Source organism: Zootoca vivipara, chromosome 4 (assembly GCF_963506605.1).
Source record: "Zootoca vivipara chromosome 4, rZooViv1.1, whole genome shotgun sequence".
NCBI classification, from domain to species: domain Eukaryota; kingdom Metazoa; phylum Chordata; class Lepidosauria; order Squamata; family Lacertidae; genus Zootoca; species Zootoca vivipara.
The window spans coordinates 85,010,701-85,036,206 of NC_083279.1; the positions used below are offsets into that span (position 1 = coordinate 85,010,701).

The 25,506-nt window shown below is 44.2% G+C and overlaps 1 protein-coding gene across 1 annotated transcript in view; it reads right to left on the bottom strand.

Moving 5' to 3' along the window:
• ARHGAP42 (Rho GTPase activating protein 42) overlaps positions 1 to 25,506 on the bottom strand; it is a 162,268-nt gene that overhangs the window by 101,198 nt on the left and 35,564 nt on the right. Inside the window, exon 2 of the mRNA XM_035116468.2 lies at positions 21,531 to 21,626. Coding sequence (XP_034972359.1) covers positions 21,531 to 21,626 — 96 coding nt within the window. The remainder of the gene's footprint in view (positions 1 to 21,530; positions 21,627 to 25,506) is intronic.

The following is a 25,506-nucleotide window of genomic DNA, read 5'->3' on the forward strand; positions in this document are numbered from 1 at the left end:
CATTGCAGGGGGTTGGACTAGATGACCCTCATGGTCCCTTCCGACTCTACAATTCTGTGGTTCTATAAAGCAGCTTAATGGGCTCCTAACTTTCAAATCCATGGGATTGCAGCATGAGTTTAAAATAAGTGGGTTTTCCTTAATCTCGCACTACAAGAAGAGAAAGAACCAAACGAAAATCTGCCTCTTGTCCCATAACAGATATACCATACTTTTCGGTGTATAAGACGAGATTTTTTAAATTAAAAATAGAGGTGTAAAATTATTGTCTTATACATGGATAGTGCATAGGGGCGGGTGACTGCTGGCTGTGGCAAGGCCTGCTGGTGATCGGCTGCTGCTGCGGCAAATGGGCAGGTGATTTTCAGCTGCTTGGGCAGACGATTGGTGTCTTTGGCCATGCGTGCGATTGTCAGCGGCTATCAGGTGGGTGAGTGATTGTCGGCAATCCCCCCCCCCCCAAAGAAAGCTCAACAACTCTGGGCGATTCCCCCCTCCATTTCCTTAATTAGGAGTCCCCAAAAATAGGGGGTATCTTATACACGGGGGCGCGTTATACCCAGGAAAGTATGGTAATCCTGCAACATAAAAAGGAACTGGAACAATGCCCCTGTTAGGAAAGGTTAGAATGTTTGGGAGGGGGGTAAAGGCAAAGTGGAGAAATAGAGAGGCTGCTTCCTTCTCTTATTAATACAAGAATCTGGGGTCAGATGAAGCTCAGTGGTGGGTCCAGCAACAGGAAGCACTTCTTAAAACAGCAGAGGATAATAATAATAATAATAATAATAATAATAATAATAATAATAATAATTATTATTATTAATTAATAATTAATAATAATAATAATAATTTATTTATACCCCGCCCATCTGGCCGGGTTCCCCCAGCCACTCTGGGCGGCCTCCAACAAAACATTAAAATACAGAAATCCATCAAACATTAAAAGCTTCCCTAAACAGGGCTGCCTTAAGATGCCTTCTAAAGGTCTGATAATTGTTATTCTCTTTGACCTCTTGTGGGAGGGCGTTCCACAGGGTGGGTGCCACTACCGAGAAGGCCCTCTGCCTGGTTCCCTGTAGCTTGGCTTCTCATGTAGGAAGGAAGCTATCAGTGGCTACTAGTCATAGTGATTATAATCTGCCACCAGGATTGGAAGCACACTTCTGAATACAAGTCGCTGGGGAACAACTGCAGGAGAGGTCTCCTGTCTTTATGTTCTGCTAACATTCTTCCCAGGTGCATCTGCTTGGCTACTGGGCAAAACAAGGTGCTGGTCCAAGACAGAGCTTTGATTCGTCCAAAGAGGCCTTTGTATAGGGTGGCTGCACAGCCAAAGGGTTTTAATAATGCTCCTCCATCATGCAACGACGCAACGTCTCAATTTAGCCACAAACCAATATGCTATTCTTGTAACACCAACCAATTAGCACGCTCACGTATTGTGGAAACATATGGATTTCAAAATGGAAAACCAGCAGATTTATTTGAACTGCTTGTTTTATTAGCAATTTAAAATAAAAAAAAAATTTGGTCCAGAGTCTCCTAGCTTGGTTAGACCCAGGACCCACATTCAATCCTGAGCTACAATCTTAGAACCTCTTAGAATTTACTTTTTCCGCCCCCATTTCTCCTCCTGTCTTCAAGGATGACCATATACAAAGGAGGGCAGGTCTCCTGTGTTTTTGTAGTTATACAGAAGAGGGCATTCTGGAAAGTGCACCTTGTTCTGCATGGATGAGACCATAACACCTCACAAAGTATTTTGCATCTGCTATAAATAAAGGGACTCTTGTCAGCATTCCTATGTGACCCCCATTTATCTCTGCCTTTTATGCTATTCTGGAAGAAAATCAAGCACATAAAAAAGGGAGGTCTTTGTGGTGTCATTGGTGTGATCCAGGCACATCAAGAGTCTTGACCCACCAGTTGAAGAACCACGATCCAAGTCCTCTTGATATTTTTAAAAAAATCCATCCACTCTGGTATGGAAAGTGTCAAGGGAACAAAGGCAGGTGTTATGAGGAAAATAAACATTACAGGAGCTCAACGTATTTCTGGGAAGCCTCTTTGAGAATAACACTTTATTTCCGAATGAAATATGGAACAAATGCTATGATGTGGGAGTCTGGTGATCGGGGAATGGAGGTAAATGAAAACAAGATAAAATGGTAAGTCAGAAAACAGAAACGGGGAGGAAATGTTTCAGAAATTTATGCAGTAAATATTTGGACAGGCTGGCTTTTTTGCTTTCCAAAATGGGGGTGGAGGAATGAGAGAGAGAGAGAGAGAGAGAGAGAGAGAGAGAGAGAGAGAGAGAGAGAGAGAGAGACAGACAGACAGACAGACAGACAGACAGACAGACAGACAGACCGAACTTGCATGATTGGAGGAGAAACTGCTACATTGTGTTGCAGCACTGCTGATTTAGAAAAAAAAGCTCCTCTTATGCTTTGCATTAATTCTTTACCAGCAATTATTTTGCATTTTACGCAGGAACACTGCATCTAAATGTTATCGAGGGACCATTAGGGAAAGGAGTGCCTGCTAGACTCAGGCGTTCAAATGGTCCCAGCAGCTTAAGTGAGGCCCATATGTGTTAAGTTTCAGACTGCTTACTACAATGGATGCTTTGGTGGTATGTCAGTCGAGACCCTCAGCTTGCCTATATGGAAACCCCCCAGGTCCACCAAGCATGCAAAATACACCCTTTTTTAAAATAACACCCCGCCCCCAATTTCCACAACACTTATTCCCAGTTCTGTCATTCTGAACTCCACCAATGTTAAGTCCTTAACCAATGTGTGAATGGTAAACATAAAGTATGGGCTAATAAATAACCCGATGTAAAATTACAGACAGCACCAGTATTATTATTATTATTATTATTATTATTATTATTATTATTATTAGCACTAATAAATCTGACATTAGCTCAGATATACAATTCACGCCGGACCAACTTTTAATATTTTCAACTGGCAAAGGCAGGCGCCATACTCATCTGCGGTAAAGATGGTAAGGAACATATTGTTTGCATTTTCATTCATATTCAGGCAAGTACTTTGCAAAACAGTTGAGTTTCTTGTAAAGTCAGCTAGACAAAATGCTTCCAGATTATATCACTGTGGAAACAAGTCGGTTTTAACCACAGTATGATTTGGTACTCGTCATGCAAGTTGCACATTTACTTGTGGGTGTTGCGACCAGCTTCTAGTCTGAAATGCTGTGTTGTTGCTTCCTAATCATTTATTCGGTGACACAGACTTCACGTCACCTAGGAAGGTTGGAGCACCGACTGTTTGCTCTCGCTCTCTCCGTCTTCCCACCTCTGCACATTTATTTTGGAGTCACAACTTTTCAAGGTTCACGAACACGTTCCTAAGCAAGACATCAGAGAGGGTGATCCATCTTGGGGAGCCTTGGTCAATCCTGCGGATGCATTCGTCATGTGCCTTGGCCTACTTTTCAAGCTTTCCAATCCAACCTGGGCAATCCATGGTGGAGACACGAGGACCAGTCTTTGCTGTACCCTGAGAACAGTGCAGTGGTACCTTGGAAGTTGAACGGAAGTCCATTCAACTTCCAAAATGTTCGGAAACCAAGGCATGGCTTCTGATTGGCTGCAGGAGGCTCTGGGAGGAGGCAGACAATCAGAAGCCACGGAAGCCGCGTCAGATGTTCGGGTTCCGAAGAACGTTCAAAAACAGAAACAATCACTTCCAGTTTTTGACTGTTCAGGAGGCAAAACGTTAAACTCCCAAGGCGTTTGAAAACCAAGGTATTGAATTGAAATGTATGATTGTATTAGGCAGATGAAGTTGGGACCTCGGTATGAAGAGGTGTGGGATATAGCTATTAATGATACACTAACATGTGCCCTTATGGTAAGACGGGGAATATGCAGGAGAAATGATTCTGAGGAGATGTGGAGGGTGTTTGTAGAATTTGTACTGTTAAAACGGAAAGGGGTCAAACCATTGCGAGAGGTGTTGAAATTTTGGGAGGTTGGGTAGTTACAATGGAATGGTCTCGGCGGTGGGGGTGCACATTTTCATTCTTATTTATTTATGATGACAGTATTACTTTGTCAAAATAAAATAGTTTTTTTTAAAAAATTTAAAAAATCCCCCCCAAAATAAATAAAAATAAATAAAGTGCAGCTCGGCACGTCTAGAGAGGACACTGGGAAGATGATTCAGAGCAACCGGTCCCTAACTCTCAGCTTCACCTATCCCACAAGTGTGTTCCAAAAAGATATAGGGAAAAAACACATGTGAACTACCCTGAAACCCTTGTTAGTATTGTTCTCACAGTTTTGTGCATATGGATGAATAAAAAAGGGCTTGATTTGTCAAGAAAGCATATGGCAAGGCATGGTCTAGCTTCTTTTCACATTCTCCCCCGCCTCTGGAGCTGGCAATTGTTCCCCAGTTGACAGATGAAGTAGATGGCTGGGCCTGGTAACAGCACCGACTGAGTGATCAACTCAGCCACACCTGCAGTATTCTTCAAAAGGGCATTTAAATCTAATAATAATAATAATCTTAATTACAAGAGCCATTATTATTATTATTATTATTTTAAAAAAACTTGGGATTTAAGTTTAGCCCAATCTTCAGGAACTGGTATGTCCTCACTATAATAGGGGTGGGAATCTTTTTTCCAGTCAAAGGGCTCGCTTTGTTCCCTGGTGGGCCAACTTCTGAGGCCCACATGCCTGTGGTGGGTGAGGCAACAGATGTGATCTTTGTACAGGAGCTGCAGTCCAGCCACACACAAAAACAAAAGAGTTTTCTACACTACTGAACACAGGCAAGGAAGATATGGTTCAGGAATAAATTACAGCAAGTAGAACTAGAACGTGTCCAACTCTGGGCACCACAATTTAAGAAGGATGTTGACAAGGTGGACAATGTGTGCAGAGGAGAGCAACCAAGATGATCAAGGGTCTGGAAATCAAGGCTTATGAGGAACAGTTTAGGGAGATGGGTATGTTTAGCCTGGGAAAGAGACCGAGAGGAGATACGATGGCAACTTCAAATATCTCAAGGGCTGTCATATGGAAGGTGGAGCAACTTTTGTTTTCTCCTGCTCCGGAGGAAAGGACTCAAACCAATGGTTTCAAGTTACAAGAAAGGAGATTCCGAATACACGTATGGAAAAACTTTCTGAAAGTAAGAGGTGTTTGACAGTGGAACGGACTCCCTCAGGAGGTTGTGGACTCTCCTTCCTTGGAGGTTTTTAAGAAGAGGTTGGATGGCTTGAGGTTGAGATTCCTGCATTGCAAGGGGTTGAACTAGATGACCCTCAGGGTCCCTTGCAACTCTACAATTCTAGGATTCCACAAAAGTGGAGAATCAGGGAATGAATGGTGTGCCCTAGGGAGAGAACCAAGCGTCAGAAAGAAAGGATGGGGAGGGCACATTTGGCCTCTGGGTCTGATGTTCCCCACCCCTGCACTAGATATTGTTATTATTATCATTATTTACCCGCCTTTCATCCTAAAGTCCCAGGGTGCATTAAAACACAATGTTAAAAACAAATCAAAACAGATTATATGAGGGGTGAGCAGCTGCTCTTCCACTAAAGGGCCAGCAGTGGGCAGGGCCTGGATTGTTGGCATCTGTCTCTCTCAAGAACAAATGGAGTGTGCCTCCAGGGATGAAATCAAACTGCTGGAGAATCACAGTGCCTGCTGCGGCTGCAGAGACTGGCAGGTCATAATTGCTGCCTCCTGTGTTGTTTGTGCTGTATGTTAGCAGCACCCAAGTGACCTCCACGGGGTACAATGCTGGACAGTGTTTTTGGAGGTCCTGGGCTGCCCAGAAGACAAGAGTCCCCTCTCGGCCTCAATGGCATGGTCCAACAGAAAGCAGAGCAATATGTTTGGCACCATCTTGGCTGCAGGAGTTGTCAGAAGGAGGCGTACAAGACGCCACCCAACCATCTTAGGGACTCCACTCTGGATTTGTGTAGGAGGATGCGGACCATTTGGATCCCTTCCAATCGGGATTCAGGCCTCATCATGGGACTGAAACTGCCCTGGTCGTACTGGTTGATGATCTCTGGCGGGCTAGGGACAAAGGTGAGAGCTGTTTCCTAGTTCTGCTGGATCTCTCAGCAGCTTTTGATACAATCGACCATAACATCCTTCTGGACTGTCTAGAGGGTTTGGGAGCTGGGGGCACTGTTATACAGTGGTTCCGCTCCTTCCTCCTTGGCCATGTTCAGAAAGTGGTGGTGGGGAGATGAGTGTTCAGACCCCTGGGCACTCACTTGTGGGGTGCCTCAGGGTTCTGTCCTCTCCCCCATGCTCTTTAACATCTACATGCAGCCGCTGGGAGAGATCATCAGGGGGTTTGGGCTGGGTGTTCATCAGTATGCGGATGATACCCAGCTCTACCTCTCTTTCATATCAGAGCCAGTGAAGGCGGTGAAGGTCCTGTGTGAGTGCCTGGAGGCGGTTGGAGGATGGATGGCGGCTAACAGACTGAGGTTGAATCCTGACAAGACAGAAGTACTGTTTCTGGGGGACATGGGGTGGGTGGGGGACTCCCTGGTCCTGAATGGGGTAACTGTGCCCCTGAAGGACCAGGTGCGCAGCCTGGGAGTCAATTTGGACTCACAGCTGTCCATGGTCAATTCTGTGTCCAGGGCAACTGCCTACCAACTCCATCGGGTCCGCAGGCTGAGGACCTACCTGCCCGCAGACTGTCTTGCAAGAGTAGTGCATGCTTTGCTTATAAATTAAAACCATAACAACCACCACCACCACAACAGGGGACAGTGGTTTGCTGCAAAGCATATCTGTGTTGACATATGACGAGGAAAGGGGGAGGCAGACCATACGAGACAGAAACTCACTGGAGCTTGTTCATGTAAGTGGAAACCTTTTCCTGCAAGTTCCACAAGGAGTTATCAAGGTTTCAGAACACAGATTTAATGCAGAGTATAGAAACGCACACAACGAAACTCAAATATGTTATACTCTGTGGCACATTTGAAGTTATCTTGGATACCTCTGCAGTCTGTTTTCTATATCAATGCTGTTTTGCAAATCGAATGCAACACCGCGTTTTGTGCTATAATAGGAACAACGTCTGAAACCAACTTTTAACATATACAACAGGATGAATATGCAACTGTTTTTTCTGTCTGGTGGTTTCTTTCCCCAAAGCCAAAACAGGTTTGCAGCTGTTTTCTCTGGAGCCTTCCCAAATCCAGAAAGAGCCTGAAAAACAGTACGTATTGTCTGGAGCACTTAAAATCTTTGTACTCTTTTACGGAAAGGAAACCCATTCGTTTCTAGAAGCGAAAAAAAGTGTCTCTCGTTGACTAATACTAATGGAAGCTTAAAACCCAAAGTAAGGTTTTATTGTGTTATGATTTAATAAATTCTCTTGAGCTCTACTCCCTTCACTCGGATTATTTATAAAATGTTATCAAAGACATCATCCAGTTGAAAAATATTTTATGGATATTAATATGTACAGGGCTTTGTTTCCAGAAACAGACAGATGTTCTTTTTTTTCAAAATAAATAAATAAATTAAGCGCTTTCCGGGTGTTCTTCCTAAACAGGTTTTTTAATGAAGAGAGCAAAAATGATGGGTTGTACTTCAGGCCTAACCCCATTTGTCAGGAACGTATCAGTATTCCTTCTGATTCTGCTTATATCTAAGGAAAACATGGGTGCAGGTATTGTGCCCCACTGAATCTTTGTTAAGCCCGAATCAAATGTTCATAAAAGCAGATTTAACAGAGAAGTCAAGAGAAGTCAACTTTCCCTCTATGAGGCAAATCCAAGGCAGATGCAGTGTTTCATCCAGACTCCCTCAGCTGCCCTTCCTGAAACTTAAGGATCAGCACCCTCGGGTGTTAAACCCATGAAATACAAATCCCCACCTTTTTATGTTACTAATGATATAGACAAAGAGAGAAAACGAGCTCGCCTCATTAATTCCTACCCGAGCTTGTGTTTTATTTGTTTATTACCACTTACAGTGGTACCTTGGTTCGCAAATGCTTTGGTTCTCAAACGCCGAAAACCCAGAAGTAAGTGTTCCGGTTTTTGAACGTTTTTCGGAAGTCGAACATCTGATGAGGCTGTCGGCTGTTGTTTCTGGGGCATCTGCACCAATCAGAAGTTGTGCCTTGGTTTTTGAGTTAAATGGACTTCTGGAACGGACTAATACATAACAAGTTTGGCGCTTCTGTTTTTGCTATTTGTTTTGTGTTTTTGTTTTTGAGGCTTTTTCTGTTAATTTGCTTTTGTGACTGTGTGGAACCCAGTTCAGCTACTGATTGATTGATTGCATGACTGCGGAAATGGATGAAAGCCCCCCATCCCAAAAATTACTATCATCAGTGCAGGTAAGCAAAAAAAATATTATTTTGATCATCTACAATACTGTCCTGCTTATTTATGTATTATTGCTTTCATTTTATGAATCAGTGATCTCATTAGATAGTAAAATTCATGTTAAATTGCTGTTTTAGGGGTTGTTTTTAAAAGTCTGGAACGGATTAATCCATTTTGCATTACTTTCTATGGGAAAGCGCACCTTGGTTTTGGAATGCTTTGGTTTTGGAACGGACTTCCGGAACAGATTAAGTTTGAGAACCAAGGTACCACTGTGCATCAGTTTCAAATTAGATGATGATGATTTTGACTGTTGTTTACTGCCTTGGAGCCCTTGGTGGGCAGAGAAGCTGGATATAAATATTTTAAACCAATAAAGTACTATATTACTAACATCTTAAGCATAACCTAATTGGTTTAATCAAACCTGAAAGGGAAGTCCAATACCCCGAAGCAGCCTCATGCTGTTTGCCAAAATGTCCGAGGCACTATTGTATGTGGAGAGGTAGCCCCAACAATAAAATAAAATGGGGAAGCCCTTGCTTCAGGGTAGATGGCAAACCCTCCTTCCGCACACTCTGAAACAGGCAAGGTCATGTAGCTGGTCAGGGGTGGGGAAACTTTTTCAGCTCTAGAGTCAAGCTTCAGCAATTATTATTATTATTATTATTATTATTATTATTATTATTATTATTCACACACACAAAACTCCACGTCTCCTCTATATTCCATCAAGGCAAGCATTTAAAATCACACAAACCACCAAGATCAAAACCCCAAATTTTGCATTTCTACTTGAAATGTTTTCTGTTTTCATATTGAGTTTTAGGGTCCAAAAGAAGCCACAGCTTCCCAGTACAGTATCGGCATTCCTGGAAATTCTGCTTCAAAGTAAACATGATACAAGTCTGCAACTGGTGTACAAAATTAGGAATGGGCAAAGGCATGGGTATAATGCTCATTCCTGATATAGTAATCAACTGTATTTTATCAAGCTCTTCATCCAATTCAACCACCAGGCCCCACAAAGTTTGGCAGATATGGTCCGGTATTCATAACATGAAAACTTTGCAAAGGAGGTAAGATCTGTAGCCAGTTCGAAGTATGAGATCACTCCAGGAGGGCTACAGGGATGTTGTAATGACGGTAGTATTCAGAAACCTACTACCATTAGAGAAACAGTTTGCAGAGAACGCTGGCTTGGATTCAGAGTCTAACTAACTCCATATTCCCCCATGCGAACTGGATGCAAATTCTCAAAGCACTTCAGAGACTGCAGGGAGTTTCAAAAAGAGTTTTGAGATAAACCAAACATCCCACTGGACATGCCCAAACCCTGCAAATGCATGACACTGCAAGGAAACTATAATTATAACCGCAGTCGCTTTTTATCAGCCTTCACCAAACCTGATGCCCTCCAGGTGTTTTATTAGACTGCCCTCAGTCTAGGGCTGATGGGAGACGTAGTCCAAAACGTCTGCACACATATCAGTGTTAGAAACTCAGGTATATAAGCTAAGCGCCAAACGTCTCCTTAAACCAAGGTTACACTCGCCCAAGCAGAATTTCTAGTTGCCATTTGGGGGCAAGACGGCTATCAAATTTCATTTTCCAAGTGACGGACTGACTGTGATTGATTCTCAGTTAAACACCTGCCTACTTCAAATGAAAACCTTGAGGTAGGTTAAGAATTTAAAGAAAAGTCACTTGCCCCAGGCACAGTCCATATACAGTCATACCTCGGTTTACAACCGCCTCGGTTTACAAATACTGCGGACCCATCTGGAATGGATTAATTCACTTTCCATTACTTTCAATGGGAAAGTTCGCTTCAGGTTAAGTACGCTTCAGTTTAAGTACAGACTTCCAGAACCAATTACACTCATACTTCGGGTTAAGTACACTTCAGGTTGTATACTCCACGGACCCGTCTGGAACGGATTAATCCACTTTCCATTACTTTCAATGGGGAAGTTCGCTTCAGGTTAAGTACGCTTCAGTTTAAGTACTCCGCGGACCGTCTGGAACGGATTAATCCACTTTCCATTACTTTCAATGGGAAAGTTCGCTTCAGGTTAAGAACAGACTTCCGGAACCAATTGTGGTTGTAAACCGAGGTACCACTGTAGATATTGGCCAGTTTCTACCTCTTTTTCTTAATGGTGACTGCTCCTGCTCAGGCTGCACAGAAAAAGCAATTTCATTCCTGAAATTCATTCTGATTGTGCAGATAAAATATAACCAATGGAATTCTACAGGATGGGGTATTAGTGTGTGAAAACAGTCCAGATCCAATGATCTCCAGATGGTGGATATGTCAGGCACCATCCTGGCACCCAGGCATCTTCATTTGGTTGCACGTGGTCAAAAATCAGGTGCAAAATGCGCCTGGCACCTGGCTAATTTCGAACACTGCGCTGCCACCCCAGCTCCATCTGAACCGCTTCTGAGAATGTGAATCCAAATTCTTCCCGAATTTTGGCTCACAGGACAATGTCTCCGCTTCTGAAGAATTCAGGGGAAATCCATGCTGAGAAGGGTTGTCTCAAGGATTCAGATGCACACCCCAAAATACCAGAAGCAGTTGGGCAAAAACTAGGTCTAGTTGTAAATAAAGACAAGGGAAGTTCCACACTTTATAAAGAAACAGGAGGAAGTGATGGTTGCCAATTTGGACGGCTTGAAAAGAGGATTAGGCAAATTAACGGAGGATAAAACTATCAATGGCTGCCATTCATGACAGCTAGGCTCTGCTTCCCCAGGCAGAGGTAGTAATGTTTCTGAACACCAATTGCTGGAAACCGCAGGTGGGGAGAGAGCTCTTGTGTTCAGGTCCTGCTTGTGGGTTTCCCCCAGGCATCTGGCAGGCCACCGTGAGAACAGGATGCTGGACTAGATGGGCCATTGGCCTGATCCAGCAAGCTCTGGATTACGTTAGCTAAAAAGGACTGGACTACAGAGTAATGTGTAAATCAATGTTTAAACACAGAACAGGGAAGTTGTTTGAGATCTTAAAATGATTGCTGCTTCATTATACTTTAATGTCATCGATCCTTCGGAAAGTTGAGGCCACTTTGCATGGGGATCATAGTGGCTTCCTGTGCAGGCAATGAATTTAGGTTAATCCCTTCAAAAGCGAAGCAAACTTTTGCCACAGAATTAAGTACTCCAAGGCCATATTTTGGTCCATCCGCTATCTAGAAAGTCATAAATAACACCTGTATGTATTTGACTGGAGTGAAGCAAGATCCTTGTCTCAAGGGGGTTTCTTCCAACCAATCGATATATCATCTTGAATTGCTGACATGGTTGCTTCCAAGTCCCTTTCCTTAATCATGTGAACACTTGATAAATCTTCCACATTTTGAGCCAATTTGCACCTAGCCTGGAATGTGAACTTTTCACTTCGAGTCGAAGAGCCAAGGAACTGCCCATCCTCTCTCAGAAGATGGATTATACTGATCCACCACACATACATCTATGCCAAGAGAAGTTTAACAATGGGTACTGTAAATCACTCTTAAAAACTAAATTATTAACTTGGTTTCTTTCCCAATAAATTTACACACGGTCTCTTTTTTACTGAATTACTTATTGCTTTCGTCACTGGTCAAGGTTGAGAAGACAAGACGTGCTAAAGAAATTAATGGGGGTATGTGTGAGAGAGAGAGGAATCCATCCCTCCTGAGGAAAAATGTTAACAAAGGGCAAAACCTTGGAGCCAGGAACTGGGTGAGCATGTGACCAACACAACCCCAATGCTCAAGATATCCATGGAGCTGGAAAAGAATTGATGGGCCCAGGGCTTCCGGGTTCAGCGCCAGCGCCGATCGGCAGGGTTTCGTCTCGTCTCCGAGACGGCCCGTCCCTGCTAGGAGTGGGGAGGGCAGCGAGAGCGACGCTGCGCCCCTTAGAACCTCGGGAAGGGCGTCCCGGGGGCTAATTTGCTCGGCACAGCCCCAATCCGGACTCCCCAACCCTTCGGCTAGCTCTAATAAGAGCTCCGGAGCGAGGAGGGTAGAAGTCGCGGGGGCCATTTTGAGCGGCAACGTTATTCTAGCAGGGAGAAGCTTCAAGCCGAAGGCGGAGAGCGCTGGATTCTTCCGAAAATAAAACGATTGGAAACAAGACTGTAAGTAACCTCACGATTTGGATTATAAAACAATTTGGATCTGGGAGAGAGGGGAGAAAAGAGGAAGCCACCCCCCCCCACGGCAACAAAAGAGACAGTAAATAGAAACCCGAAGCCGTAAACAGAAGATTTGCAATTCAAAAGGATCCCTCAAAGGCATCAAAGAGAATCTCCCCTTTGATGCAGGGTGAAAGGGGAGAGAGACTGTGGTTGTGAGTGCCCTGCAGCAAGAGGTAAAGACTAAGAAAAACCTTTCTTTTCCTCGGGAGCCAGCAGCCCAGACAACCCAGTGAGTTGATCAGGATTTATAAGTCAATTTTTATTTCACTTTGTATTTCTGGACTTTGTGGAATTTCTTTTTTGGTTTAAATGTTTGTGAAATGTGAGTTCGAACTTTATTGTTAATAAGACTTGAAGAATGCAGCCAGTTTGTTAAAATGGAGTCGAGAAAATAAACTGTGATTATATTCCACCCCACGTGACAAGTTTTGACCTTGGCAGGATTGAACTATGTCAACAAAAAAGTGTTCCCCTGAGTTCCAGCGGTCTGTTTTGACCTTAATGTGGGAAACAAGAATAGAACTATGTCAAGAGGAGACACGACGGCAAGAGTTACAGCAACAATTTCAGATGGTGATGGCAGAATTTGATTTTTTAGAAGATGAAGCTTTTGACACTGAAAAAGATGAATGTGAGAATGACAATGATGGTGACTGTGATTTGGAAGGAAAAGATGAAGATGAGGACTGTGATGATTCAACACAAAATGAAGCACACCACGAAAAAAATGATGACTTTACTCTACAAAAAGTTGGATGGAGTGCCCTGCCTTTGAGGGGGGCACGATTGGTATTACTGGAACTCCAGAACGCCCACAGGGAAGAAGGAAAAAATATGCAGAGAAGAGAAGAAATTCAGGGGTCCTGTATGGTGGCCTGGATGGCAAAAGACTGTAAACAGGGGGTGGGGTGAAGGGAAAGTGATGTTGTGATTATAAGGATGGATTAACAGGTTTATAACTGGTCTGCTGATTATGGAATTTGCTGGATTGGGGGGGTGGAGCCGGTAATCGGGGATGTAAGGTTAAATAGAGAATAGTTATAGTTTTAAAAGTGAATGGATTTTGGAAAAATGTGAAAATATGGAGGCTTATAGAGGGAGTAAAAATTAGGCACGGGAAGATAAAATGGGAGTTTGATTTTTCAGTGATTTGAATATTAGATGAAAATGTTAACAATTGATTTATAAGTTGTATAAGATACAAAGGTGTACTTTTATAAAGTAAGAAACTGTTGCAGATGATAAAAAAGGGATGAAAACCGGGGAAGGGGGGGAGGGGAAGCCCACAAAATATGGTTTTACAATTATGAATGTAAGAAAAAAATTTCTGTTTTGTATTGTTTTTTTCTCTTTTTTTGCCCTTTCTTTTTTCTCTTTTTTCCTATTTCTATTTTTCTCTTTTTTTGGTATGACAATAGATGGTTGGATGGATGGCCTCCTGCGTACTGCCCTGGTTTGCTGGAGCTCCCTGGTGGCAGGGGGGGGCTTTGGGGTCAGGGGAGGGGGAGGAGGACAGAAATCCAAGCATAAAATGGACCATCTCTGACTGTTCACATACATGGGATACTTCTGTGGCAGGGGAGGACCCATGTGGGTGGGTAGGAAGGAGGTGGAAAAGGTGTTTATGTATGTACCGTTTTCTTTTTCTTTCTTTTTTTTGTATTTTGTAAAATTAATAAAAAGTATGTTTAAAAAAAAAAAAAGAATTGATGGGCCCAGAGGCTCAACGCTCCTCTGACTTTGCCTGGCACATAATGCACAGGATCTTTGGCGAGCTGTGCCACTCAATTCTGGCCTCTCTTCTTATGGCATCTGAAGGCACTTAGCTCTTTCAGGTGATGAGCCATGCAGTGAGGAACTGGGCAAAGCAAGGAAAGGATAGCGCAGGTGGGCATGAACTTCATCAATGGCGGAAGGGTGGGAATTTTGTTTGCTTTCAAAAACGCATTATTTCATGAGCTTACATAGAGACCACAACAGCTGAGCTTTGAGCCCAACGCTCTCCATAGAGACCTAGCTGTGTAACTAGGATGGATATGGTAAGAGTGACGTCTAAAATTGATGGCGTAAGCTGCTTTATACTCTCCACCCCCATCGCTCAGCCCAGATACTGAGGTCCAGCTCCGAGGGCCTTCTGGCGATTCCTCACTGCGAGAAGTGAGGTTACAGGGAACCAGGTAGAGAGCCTTCTCGGCAGTGGTGTCCGCCCTGTGGAACGCCCTCCCATCAGACGTCAAGGAAATGAACAACTATCTGACTTTCAGAAGAAATCTGAAGGCAGCCTTGTACAGGGAAGTTTTTAATGTTTGATGTTTTCGTGTGTTTCTAACATTTTGCTGGGGCAACCCACTTGGATAGGCGCCATACTCAGATGATGATGATGATGATGATGATGATTACATCATCACCATCAGTCTATTTAGTTCAGTATTGTCTACACTGACTGGCAGCAGCTCTCCAAGGTTTCAAATAGAAAACATTCTTAGACCTAGAACCTTCTGCATGTACAGCAGCTGCTGTTCCACTGAGTTATGGTGGCCTCCAGCACAACAGACCCAATTGGTTGGGTTTCCACATGGTTTTCCACATGTGTCAATGCACAGCACACTTGAGCTTCTTGTGAAGGGGCTACACCCAAACCGACAAAGCTCCCCGGACCTTCTCCTCTTCTTCAGCAATTGCCATCGGCCCAGCCAATGGTAGAGCAGTAGGCAAAGAAAGTTCAATTAAGATGCCACGTACGGATTGCTCAATGGCTAGGAAACAAACAAGAGACAGCAATGAGAAGAATCCAGTGGTGATAATGGCGGAGAGTCTCTGCAGAGGGGAGTGTGGTTCACAGAAGCTGACATGCCCAAGGACCCTTCAAAAATGCCTTTAATTCAGTTGGTAGAGCATGAGACTCAATCTCAGGGTTGTGGGTTTGAGCCCCATGTTGGGCAAAAGGGAGTTGGACTATGATCATCTTTATGGTCCCTCCCAACACTATGATTCCATGTTTCTAAGAAAATCTGGAGCTGGCACTGGCCTTTCCTTTTCCTTTCCAACGCATGTTCATCCACTTGTATCCTCAGCACAACTAAGATGTGGATTAGACAGAAACAAGTAGCTTGTGCAATACCACCCAGCAAGCTTCAAGGCTGAACAGCCAAGCTTTGAGCCCAACACTCTCCAGGCCATGTCCAATGCTCTATCTCTCCCCCCCCCCCCGCGCCCTGCCCAGCCTTCTGGTATGTATGCTAATAGGTAAAGGTAAAGGGGCCCCTGACCATCAGGTCCAGTCGTGTCCGACTCTGGGGTTGCGGCGCTCATCTCGCTCTATAAGCCAAGGGAGCCGGCGTTTGTCCGCAGACAGCTTCCGGGTCATGTGGCCAGCATGACAAAGCTGCTTCTGGCGAACCAGAGCAGCGCACCGAAACGCCGTTTACCTTCCCGCCGAAGCGGTCCCTATTTATCTACTTGCACTTTGATGTGCTTTCGAACTGCTAGGTGGGCAGGAGCTGGGACCGAGCAATGGGAGCTCACCCCGTTGCAGGGATTCGAACCACCGACCTTCTGATCAGCAAGCCCTAGACTCTGTGCTTTAACCCACAGCGCCACCTGGGTCCCTTTTTGTATGCTAATATTAGTCTGCAAACAAAACCCATACCTCTTAGCACAAAAAGCACACATGCACACACGCTACAGAATGGAGAAACAATTTCTGCTATCCACTTGGAGTCCGTAAGGCACATGCACACCTGACATCTCAATAACTGCAGCTGTATAATCTTTACATGTGGGTGGCTGCGTGTGGGTGAAGCAATAAAAAGCAGTGGAAGGGTTTTGAAAAACAAAGCAAAACTTGTGTCTCGTTAAATAGCTTCTTGCTTTCCAGAACACCTGCCCAAAATACTCTTGAACTCCGGGGGGGGGGGGGGGGAGAGAGACGGAAGAATTTTCAACATATTTTCCCACAGCCAAAGTCTTCACACTAAGCAAACTTACTAGCTGGAAAGTTGGCAGAAATGAAGGTTTGGGAGTCTGGTCAATACATCATTCCCAAGCACCAGTTAACTAGTCAGCTGAATTCAGTCAAATATTACAGGTAGGTAGCCCTGTTGGTCTGCCGTAGTCGAAACAAAATAAAAAAATTCGTTCCAGTAGCACCTTAAAGACCAACTAAGGCTGTCATTGGTATGAGCTTTTGTGTGCATGCATCTGAACAGGGGCAAGAGTAATGGCCCCATGCTCTTAGACCTGAAAGTTTTGGGGTCACTCATGTGCACGCCCCCCCCCACTTAGGGATAGACAAACTCTCCTACAAACTCTCTGCTAAAATGCTTCTACCCTTCCAGTTAAGCCACCTGGTCTTCCACCAAAAATTGAAAGGAAGCATGAACACCCTCCAAGGTCTTCAGCTTGTCAGGGGAGGGATGCAGAGGAGGGAGTCATTCTGTGACTTTGGAAAAGCAAGAGATCCTTCCCCTCCCCCACCATGCATTTCCCATGCACACCTGAGGGGGGGTGGGAAGCTACCAGTGCATGACCTATTGGGTTCACAAAACGAATTACGTTATCTATTAACATTCAGCGAAACACATGTAGCACTAGAGGACAACACAGACAAACGCCCGAGGCCAAGGAGTCATCGGCCACAGTTAATCATGAGCCAGCAATCTACGCCAGATCAAAAACTATCTGATTCCGTGACCGCTAACGCTCAGTGATCCCTTACTAATTTTCTCCACCACATCACAGAGGAGGAATTCTGCTTCATTATGCAGCCCAACCAGGAAGCCACATTCTCCCGGCTCTGTGAACCGTAGGTGGCTGTGGGTTTCTTAGGTAAGCTACTCAACACCTTGTAATTTACAGCTTAAGGCTTTTGGTATTGCTTTTCGGAGGTGAGAACATCTGGGAACTCTATGAAATGGCTTTGTCGCAGCCTTACTGGGCTAAGAGCACTAGGTAAGTATCATGGTAGGTTTTCAAGCCCTTTAAACACACATTGCACCCAGGACTAATAAACACAAGTGCCTGAGGATCTGTGGAAATCATTTCACAATGATCTGAAGTCTGGGGTGAACTAATAATCTCCTAAAGACTACCCCCATTCCTACTCAGCTAACCCCATCTACCTTCCACTGCAGTGACTATCAAAATTGCCACCACTGCAGTGACTATCAAAATTGCCATCAATTTTGTGACTATCAAAATTGCCACCACTGCAGCTGTAATACTCTTCAAATCCACCCTCTACTTCTGCACTCCAGACACAAACTTCAAAAATAGTTTGTTACCATTATGTTTTGTTTTCATTCATGAAATGAGTCTTTCCTTGACTTTTAAGTGAGGGTTGAGGGATCCTTTTTCCACCCACATGGGCAATGGCCCCACTCTGGCCTCCATCTAGGCAAGGCAAGAGTCCTTAGCACACTTCAAGGACACATTACGGACAAGCAAAAATGCACATTACCCAAGAGGAGAGGTTTTTAAATCCATTAGCTCTAACATACTTAAAGGTGCTCAAAACTCAACAAGCTACTGAAGCCACTTCCGCCACACACACCTACCTTCACTCTTAGGGAGTGGCAGGGAAAAGGGAGGAGAGAGGAACAAGATATTTCCTCTGGGGAGTAACCTTGAGGAATATTTGTGCAAGCACGAAGGACAAAGACGGGAGCTGTTAAGGAGGCTATATGACTTAAATAGCTGTGAGTTTACATACTGGCAAATATTTGCACACATTAGTGCCACCTAAGTCACTTGCCCTTTTGTGATAAGAGAGACCTTGCTTCCATTTGAACACCGGAAGCTGCCTTATGCTATGTCATTAGTCCATCAAGCTTGGTTTTTTATCTATACTGACAGGCAGTGGTTCTCTAGTGTTTTGGACTGGGGTCTCTCCCAATCGTACCTAGAGATTCTGGGGGTTGCACCAGGGAGGGGCATTCTGCATTCAACGTCTGCCCCTGAGCTGCAGCCCTTCCCCAAAGGGAAAAAAGTTCTACCGTCAAGACCAGAACTTGCAGATTCAATTCTTACTTGACTTGATTTACGAACCTTGATTCCAGCAAACTACTATGATCCGCTCATGCCCAAATTTTGCTCAACTCTTCGATATGCATGAGACAAGTGCATTTATTGGGGGAACCTTGTGAAGTTGACCCTTAAGAAGAGTGGGAATGAGGGAAGAGACATTGCAAGGCAAGCTTCGTACGTTGCCTTTCAGGAAAGAGAGGGAAATCTGAGAATGTCCCTGTCTAGAGAATGCTTCCCAAGAGCAGTGATAAATGAGCCAGTGCAAATAGGGCTTTACAGCTGGGAGACAGGAGTAAGTGAGCCTGGAGAACTTTTGCAAAACACATGTGTTAGGCAGGGAACAGAAGTAAACCATACCAAACACTTAAACACTTTCAACAGTCATGGCTTTCCCCAAAGAATCTGGGACCTGCAGTACTGTGAGGGGTCTAAATCTCGGAATCCTACACAAACTACAGTTCCCGGTATTCTTTGAGGGGAGTGGTGGCTTTTAAAGAGCTTGAAATGTATGGTCTGAATGTGAGCCTAAGCTAAGAGAGTCAGTTGAAGCCAAGTAGCTCTGCCAACTGCAGAAATGTGTGTTTCATTTAAAATTGGGGCAAAACTGAGTTACAAAGTCAGCCTTTCGTTTGTCACATACGGGGAGCAGGCACTGCTTCTTCGTACCAGAATCGTGGCTGTGTGGACCCGAGAGGTCACCATCTTGGAATTGAGTCTTGGAAATGAACTTCTTGGCTGCCTAACTTTTTACTACATTTCCCCTCTTCTTTTCCTCATCCCGCTCATTCCTCATGCCTTTGTCTGATCAAGAGTTCCAGAGAACTCAAAAGCTTTGCCAAACTCCTGTCGCATTTTGGTTGGTCCTAATAAAAGGTATTACCCAACTGTGGAATTTGAAGCGGTTGGGGTCCCTCACCCTGGACGAATACTGCCAGCTATACTTTTTATGTGCCAAACAAACAAACAAAAGAAAGAGTTAATGGCCCAAAAATGCAGTCAGATGGGCAACATATAAAATAACAACAATAACTACTACTACCGGTACTACTACTGCTACTACTACTACTAATCCTGTTCCCAGTGGCCACCCAGATGTCTATGGGAGTCCCAAAAACAAGACCTGAACTTCGTAGCACAGTCTAAGTGAACACACTCTCATTTTAGTTCCATTGAATTTTTATTTTTTTAAAAACCCACCAGGCACTTGACATGGAATTGATCCAAATGTCACCCATTCCCTGCCAATTTATAGTTCTTATCCAGTTTCAGAGATGAAAGCTCACTTCATGATAATGCATCTATCATCTGCGGCTGAAAGATTGCAAGTGTCATTTTGGAAGATGAAGGAATTGCAGTCATTAGCAATAGGGGGAATGATGTATTGCATTTTCAATCTAATGTCCATCTAGGAAGGATTAATATGGACATATCATACCACCCCACAGATAACACAGATAACTGCTAAAAATATATGGATTTTTACATGGTTTTCATTTCTTCACATTCTGCCATCTCTCTCTAGCCATCTCTCCCCATAGATGGTCAAAATGATCGGCCTTTCTTCAGCTGTAGCATCTCTCTCTCTCTCTCTCTCTCTCTCTCTCTGATTAACCACATGTAAACAGTTATTTTTAAAACCCCAAACAGTTTCAGGCTACATTTCAATATCTCATTGATTAAAAGTCAAGCTAACAGGATGAGAGCCATGAATCTTACGCCACTGCAGCCTTGGAAAAGCTTGAACTCGCACAAATCCACAGCATAAAAAAAAACTGGTGATCTGAAATTTGAACAGTGGGTGATCCTGTTCATATGAAAGAGCACATTACACAGCTCCTGCATACATTGTCCAACTGATTTAGAAACAGTGAAGCAGAATAGGAGCTATAAAAAGGATTAAGTGATTGTTGATATTAGCCAAGAATGGGAGAAACATAGCATGACGCTATCAATTTGAAGCAAGTTCAAAACTGCAATGCATGTAGAGATGGCATATTTATACAGAGGGCAGAAAGGAGAGCAGGTGGCACCCATGCTAGATAGGACAGTCAAACTCTGTAGCTGGCTCTCCCAGCCGAGATCCAATCCTAAAAGTATTCCAATGAGAATCATTATAATTATTGTCTCGCACAACCTATGCAATCTTGCAATGTTGCAATTATAATATTTTGCATTAGGAAGACTGATGTAGCAGTGATTTTAGATTGATGCCGGCAAACCGCATCAGATAAAAACTAGCTATAAAAACCCTCAGCTATCAAACACAACGTACAGTGCTGGCAAACCTTCCTGTACGTCAGTATGCACAAACACGCATCCACAAGTTGGGTCAGGAGGACATTAGAGGGCAGCAGGTCACTACTGGACTGGCCAGAGTTGGGAGGATCCTGGTGGAACCGGTTAGAGCAGGTTAGAACAGGGGAGGCTAGTCCAAACCTGAAGGGTCAGACCCAGGTGAGGAGAAAGACAATGAGAAAATGGCAGAGTGGTGGAAAAAACCCAAGGATCACGAGTTAGAGAGGAGGGGGATGTTTGAGGAGTGGGCAGGTGACAAAAGCATGATCATGGTGAACGTGAGAAACAGGGACTTCCCTTATGGTGGGTTTTTGGGGTGTTGGCAGGATGTGACCTATGCAAGAACACCACCTCTTTGGGGCTTGACCAATTGTCATTGGATGAAGGATGCACCTCTGGTTAAACATTGACAGTTCTTAAAATTTTCAATAAAAGGGGGCGCCTGCTTTCATTCTGGGCGACCTTCCGGATCCACATTCTGTCTCCCGCTGTGTTCTTTGTTGCGATCTCCCCACAGACTGAAAACCCATCATTCTGCCTATGCCTGGCTTCTGAACAGAAGTGCCAAGAGAAGACTGGTATTGTAAATCTAACAAGTTCTACTTTGCATCGGATTGAAATCTTAGTAAGGAGAGCAGAAGCGGTGCAGAACACTCACCAATACTAATTTCATCATCCGTCTCAGCATCTCCAATGCACTCAAACTGAAAATCTTGAAGCGACTGGGAAAACTTTTGTACTGCTATGGATAGATCTGTAAAAGAAAAAGATTGAAAATGATCAGAGCGTACACTGCGGAGAAATACATATTTGGATCACACACAGACACACACTCTCTCTCTCTCTCTCCTGTATCCTGGTATACTTGATTACATGATTCAAGGTGTTGCCAAACTGGCTGAAAATAAAATGCATCCGGTGAATCTGATACTTTATAGGCTAGGAAAAGGATTGGAATGCATGGCACTAAAATTACTACGGACCACTCCAATGCAGATCTAAAGACTGCAAATCCAATTATAGGATGCATCTGAAGACACTCAGGGCAGACAAGAAGGATAATGCAGGATCACATTATAACCTTGTTTGATGTAAACATTTAAGAAAATAAAAACAGAAAACACACACACACACCACAGATAGATAGGAAACAGGTACAATTTGGAGGATGGATGGCGGCTAACAGATTGAGGTTGAATCCTGACAAGACAGGAGTACTGTTTTGAGGGAACAGGGGGCCGGGGGGGGATGGAGGACTCCGCGGTCCTCAATGGGGTAACTGTGCCCCTGAAGGACCAGGTGCGCAGCCTGGGAGTCATTTTGGACTCACAGCAATCCATGGAGGTGCAGGTCAATTCTGTGTGCAGGGCAGCTGTCTACCAGTTCCATCTGAGAGACCCTACCTGCCTGCAGACTGTCTTGCCAGAGTGGTGCATGCTCTGGTTATCTCCCGCTTTGTTGTTTGTTGTTGTTTAGTCGTTTAGTCATGTCCGACTCTTCGTGACCCCATGGACCAGAGCACACCAGGCACTTCTGCCTTCCCCTGCCTTGTCGTGTCTGACTCTTCGTGACCCCGTGGACCAGAGCACACCAGACACTTCTGTCTTCCACTGCCTCCCACAGTTTGGTCAGACTCATGTTCGTAGCTTCAAGAACACTGTCCAACCATCTCGTCCTCTGTCGTCCCCTTCTCCTTGTGCCCTCATCTTTCCCAACATCAGGGTTTTTTCCAGGGAGTCTTCTCTTCTCATGAGGTGGCCAAAGTATTGGAGCCTCAGCTTCAGGATTTGTCATTCCAGTGAGCACTCGGGGCTGATTTCCTTCAGAATGGATAGGTTTGATCTTCTTGCAGTCCACGGAACTCTCAAGAATCTCCTCCAGCACCATCTCCAGCTTGGACTACTGCAATGCGCTCTATGTGGGGCTACCTTTGAAGGTGACCTGGAAACTACAACTAATCCAGAATGCGGCAGCTAGACTGGTGACAGGGAGCGGCCGCCGGGACCACATAACACCATTCCTGAAAGACCTACATTGGCTCCCAGTATGTTTCCGAGCACAATTCAAAGTGTTGGTGCTGACCTTTAAAGCCCTAAACGGCCTCGGTCCTATATACCCGAAGGAGCGTCTCCACCCCTATCGTTCAACCTGAGATCCAGCGCCAAGGGCCTTCTGGCAGTTCCCTCATTGCAAGAAGCCAAGTTACAGGGAACCCAGGCAGAGGGCCTTCTCAGCAGTGGCCTGTGGAAAGCCCTCCCACCAGATGTCAAAGAAATAAACAACTCTCTGACTTTTAGAAAACATCTGAAGGCAGCCTTGTTTAGGGAAGCTTTTAATATTTGATGAATTATTGTATTTTAATGTTTTCCTGGAAGCCGCCCAGCTTCCTGCAGCAAATTGGAAGCCGTGCCTTGGTTTCCGAACGTTTTGGAAGTCGAACGGACTTCCGGAATGGATTCCGTTCAACTTCCAAGGTACGACAGTATACCCTTCAGTAATTAATGCAAAATACATTACTTCTGGTAAATGAGCCACCATAGTGCTGGAGAGCCATGAAAATTTCTGCGCTGGGCGTTTTAGACAATTCTTCCCATGTACTATCTGAAACCAAAGGGTTCATGGGTTGCCAGGTGTGAAATATATTGGAATTATTTTCAGCTCTCCTACTTTCCTAATATGGTTGGTGCCAAGTCTAAAAAGACTTTTCCACACCAGATAGACCTCCTTATTTACTCAGGTCTTGGGGCGAGTGTGTCTCTCAAGTTTGTGGTTAGGATTATCAGTTGTAACTTCTACACGCGTTTTATGGTTTCATTATCTGATAGCTTTATCATTGCATTTGTAACCTGCTCTGGGATTCCTTTTCGTAACAAAGAGAGGAGGCTAGAAATATCTTAAGTAAATAAATGCACATGAAGATTTTAAGCTTTGGCCTCCACAGGAGAGGTCAGGCTGAACAGAAACGCCACTGCAATATTTGTAAAGTCTGAAGCACTTCAGTGAAATGGACATTCACTCTTTACAGCTCAATGGAAATGTCCCCCTTTTTTGTTGCTTCTGAGTTTATCAGAGGGGGTGAGCAGGCACTTGTCACCGCGGGTGGAGGGGGGGGGAGAAATCATAGAATCATAGAGTTGGAAGAGACCACAAGGGCCATCCAGTCCAACCCCCTGCCAAGCAGGAAACACCATCAACGCATTCTTGACATATGGCTGTCAAGGCTCTGCTTAAAGACCTCCAAAGAAGGAGACTCCACCACACTTCTTGGCAGCAAATTTCACTGTCGAACAGCTCTTACTGTCAGGAAGTTCTTCCTAATGTTTAGGTGGAATCTTCTTTCTTGTAGTTTGAATCCATTGCTCCGTGTCCGCTTCTCTGGAGCAGCAGAAAACAACCTTTCACCCTCCTCTATATGACATCCTTTTATATATTTGAACATGGCTATCATATCACCCCTTAACCTTCTCTTCTCCAGGCTAAACATACCCAGCTCCATAAGCCGTTCCTCATAAGGCATCGTTTCCAGGCCTTTGACCATTTTGGTTGTCCTCCTCTGGACACGTTCCAGCTTGTCAGTATCCTTCTTGAACTGTGGTGCCCAGAACTGGACACAGTACTCCAGGTGAGGTCTGACCAGAGCAGAACACAGTGGTACTATTACTTCCCTTGATCTAGATGCTATACTCCTATTGATGCAGCCCAGAATTGCATTGGCTTTTTTAGCTGCTGCATCACACAATAAATGACGGGCCGCACCCAGCAAGAAGCAGTTGCAGAGGGGAACTAGCCATGGGTGCAAGATGAAATGACCTCATTAAACAGAACAGAACAAGTGGTTTAATAGCACTGCTATGTATAGTCTGGGAATGGCTGCACCCTGTTCCAAAATTCAGCAACTAAATAGCGGGCTGACAGGCCAAACATCCAATCCACGAAACACAGTTGTTGCAGGGGTGTGTGGGTGTGTTTTTAAACTGGATGTCTGGAAGTTGAAGTTCTGGTTTATATCCCCCAAGTGCCCCTTCATAATGAGTTATAAATACATCTACAGATCATGCTTCTTAAGATTCACATTTAAATTTATCCCAATTTCAGATGTAGCACTACAGCTGCTGTTTGTTTCAATGGTTTTGGAAGCAAAGTGGACTGGACTGTTCTCCCTACTGGTCAAATGTCACCATTTTGGGGAAAGATATCACACTTTTCCCCATCCACACTAAGGACAGGATGTGTTTCGATTGAGAACTGTGGTTGTAGTCACACTCCAGATTTTCACCCTATTCATGGAGGAGAATAGATATCATGAACTTCTTGATTTAACTGTTTTGGTCTGAGCTAGGGATAACTTTTGTACTTTTATGCTGTGAACTGCCCTGAGGTCTTCGGATGAAGGACGGTACACAAATTTAATAAAGAAATAATAATAATAATAATAATAATAATCATCCTGCCAAAAATGGCTCATGAAATGACAGTTGCTCAAAATATATACCCAAAATGCCACACAGAATGTGGGAAACGACACAAATTTCCTTGCACACACAATAAATATAAAGACTCAGAACTATTCTGAATCTTTTGCAATTGTGAGAAAAGAGAAAGTGTTTTCATGTCTGCAATATTCGTCTTCAAGC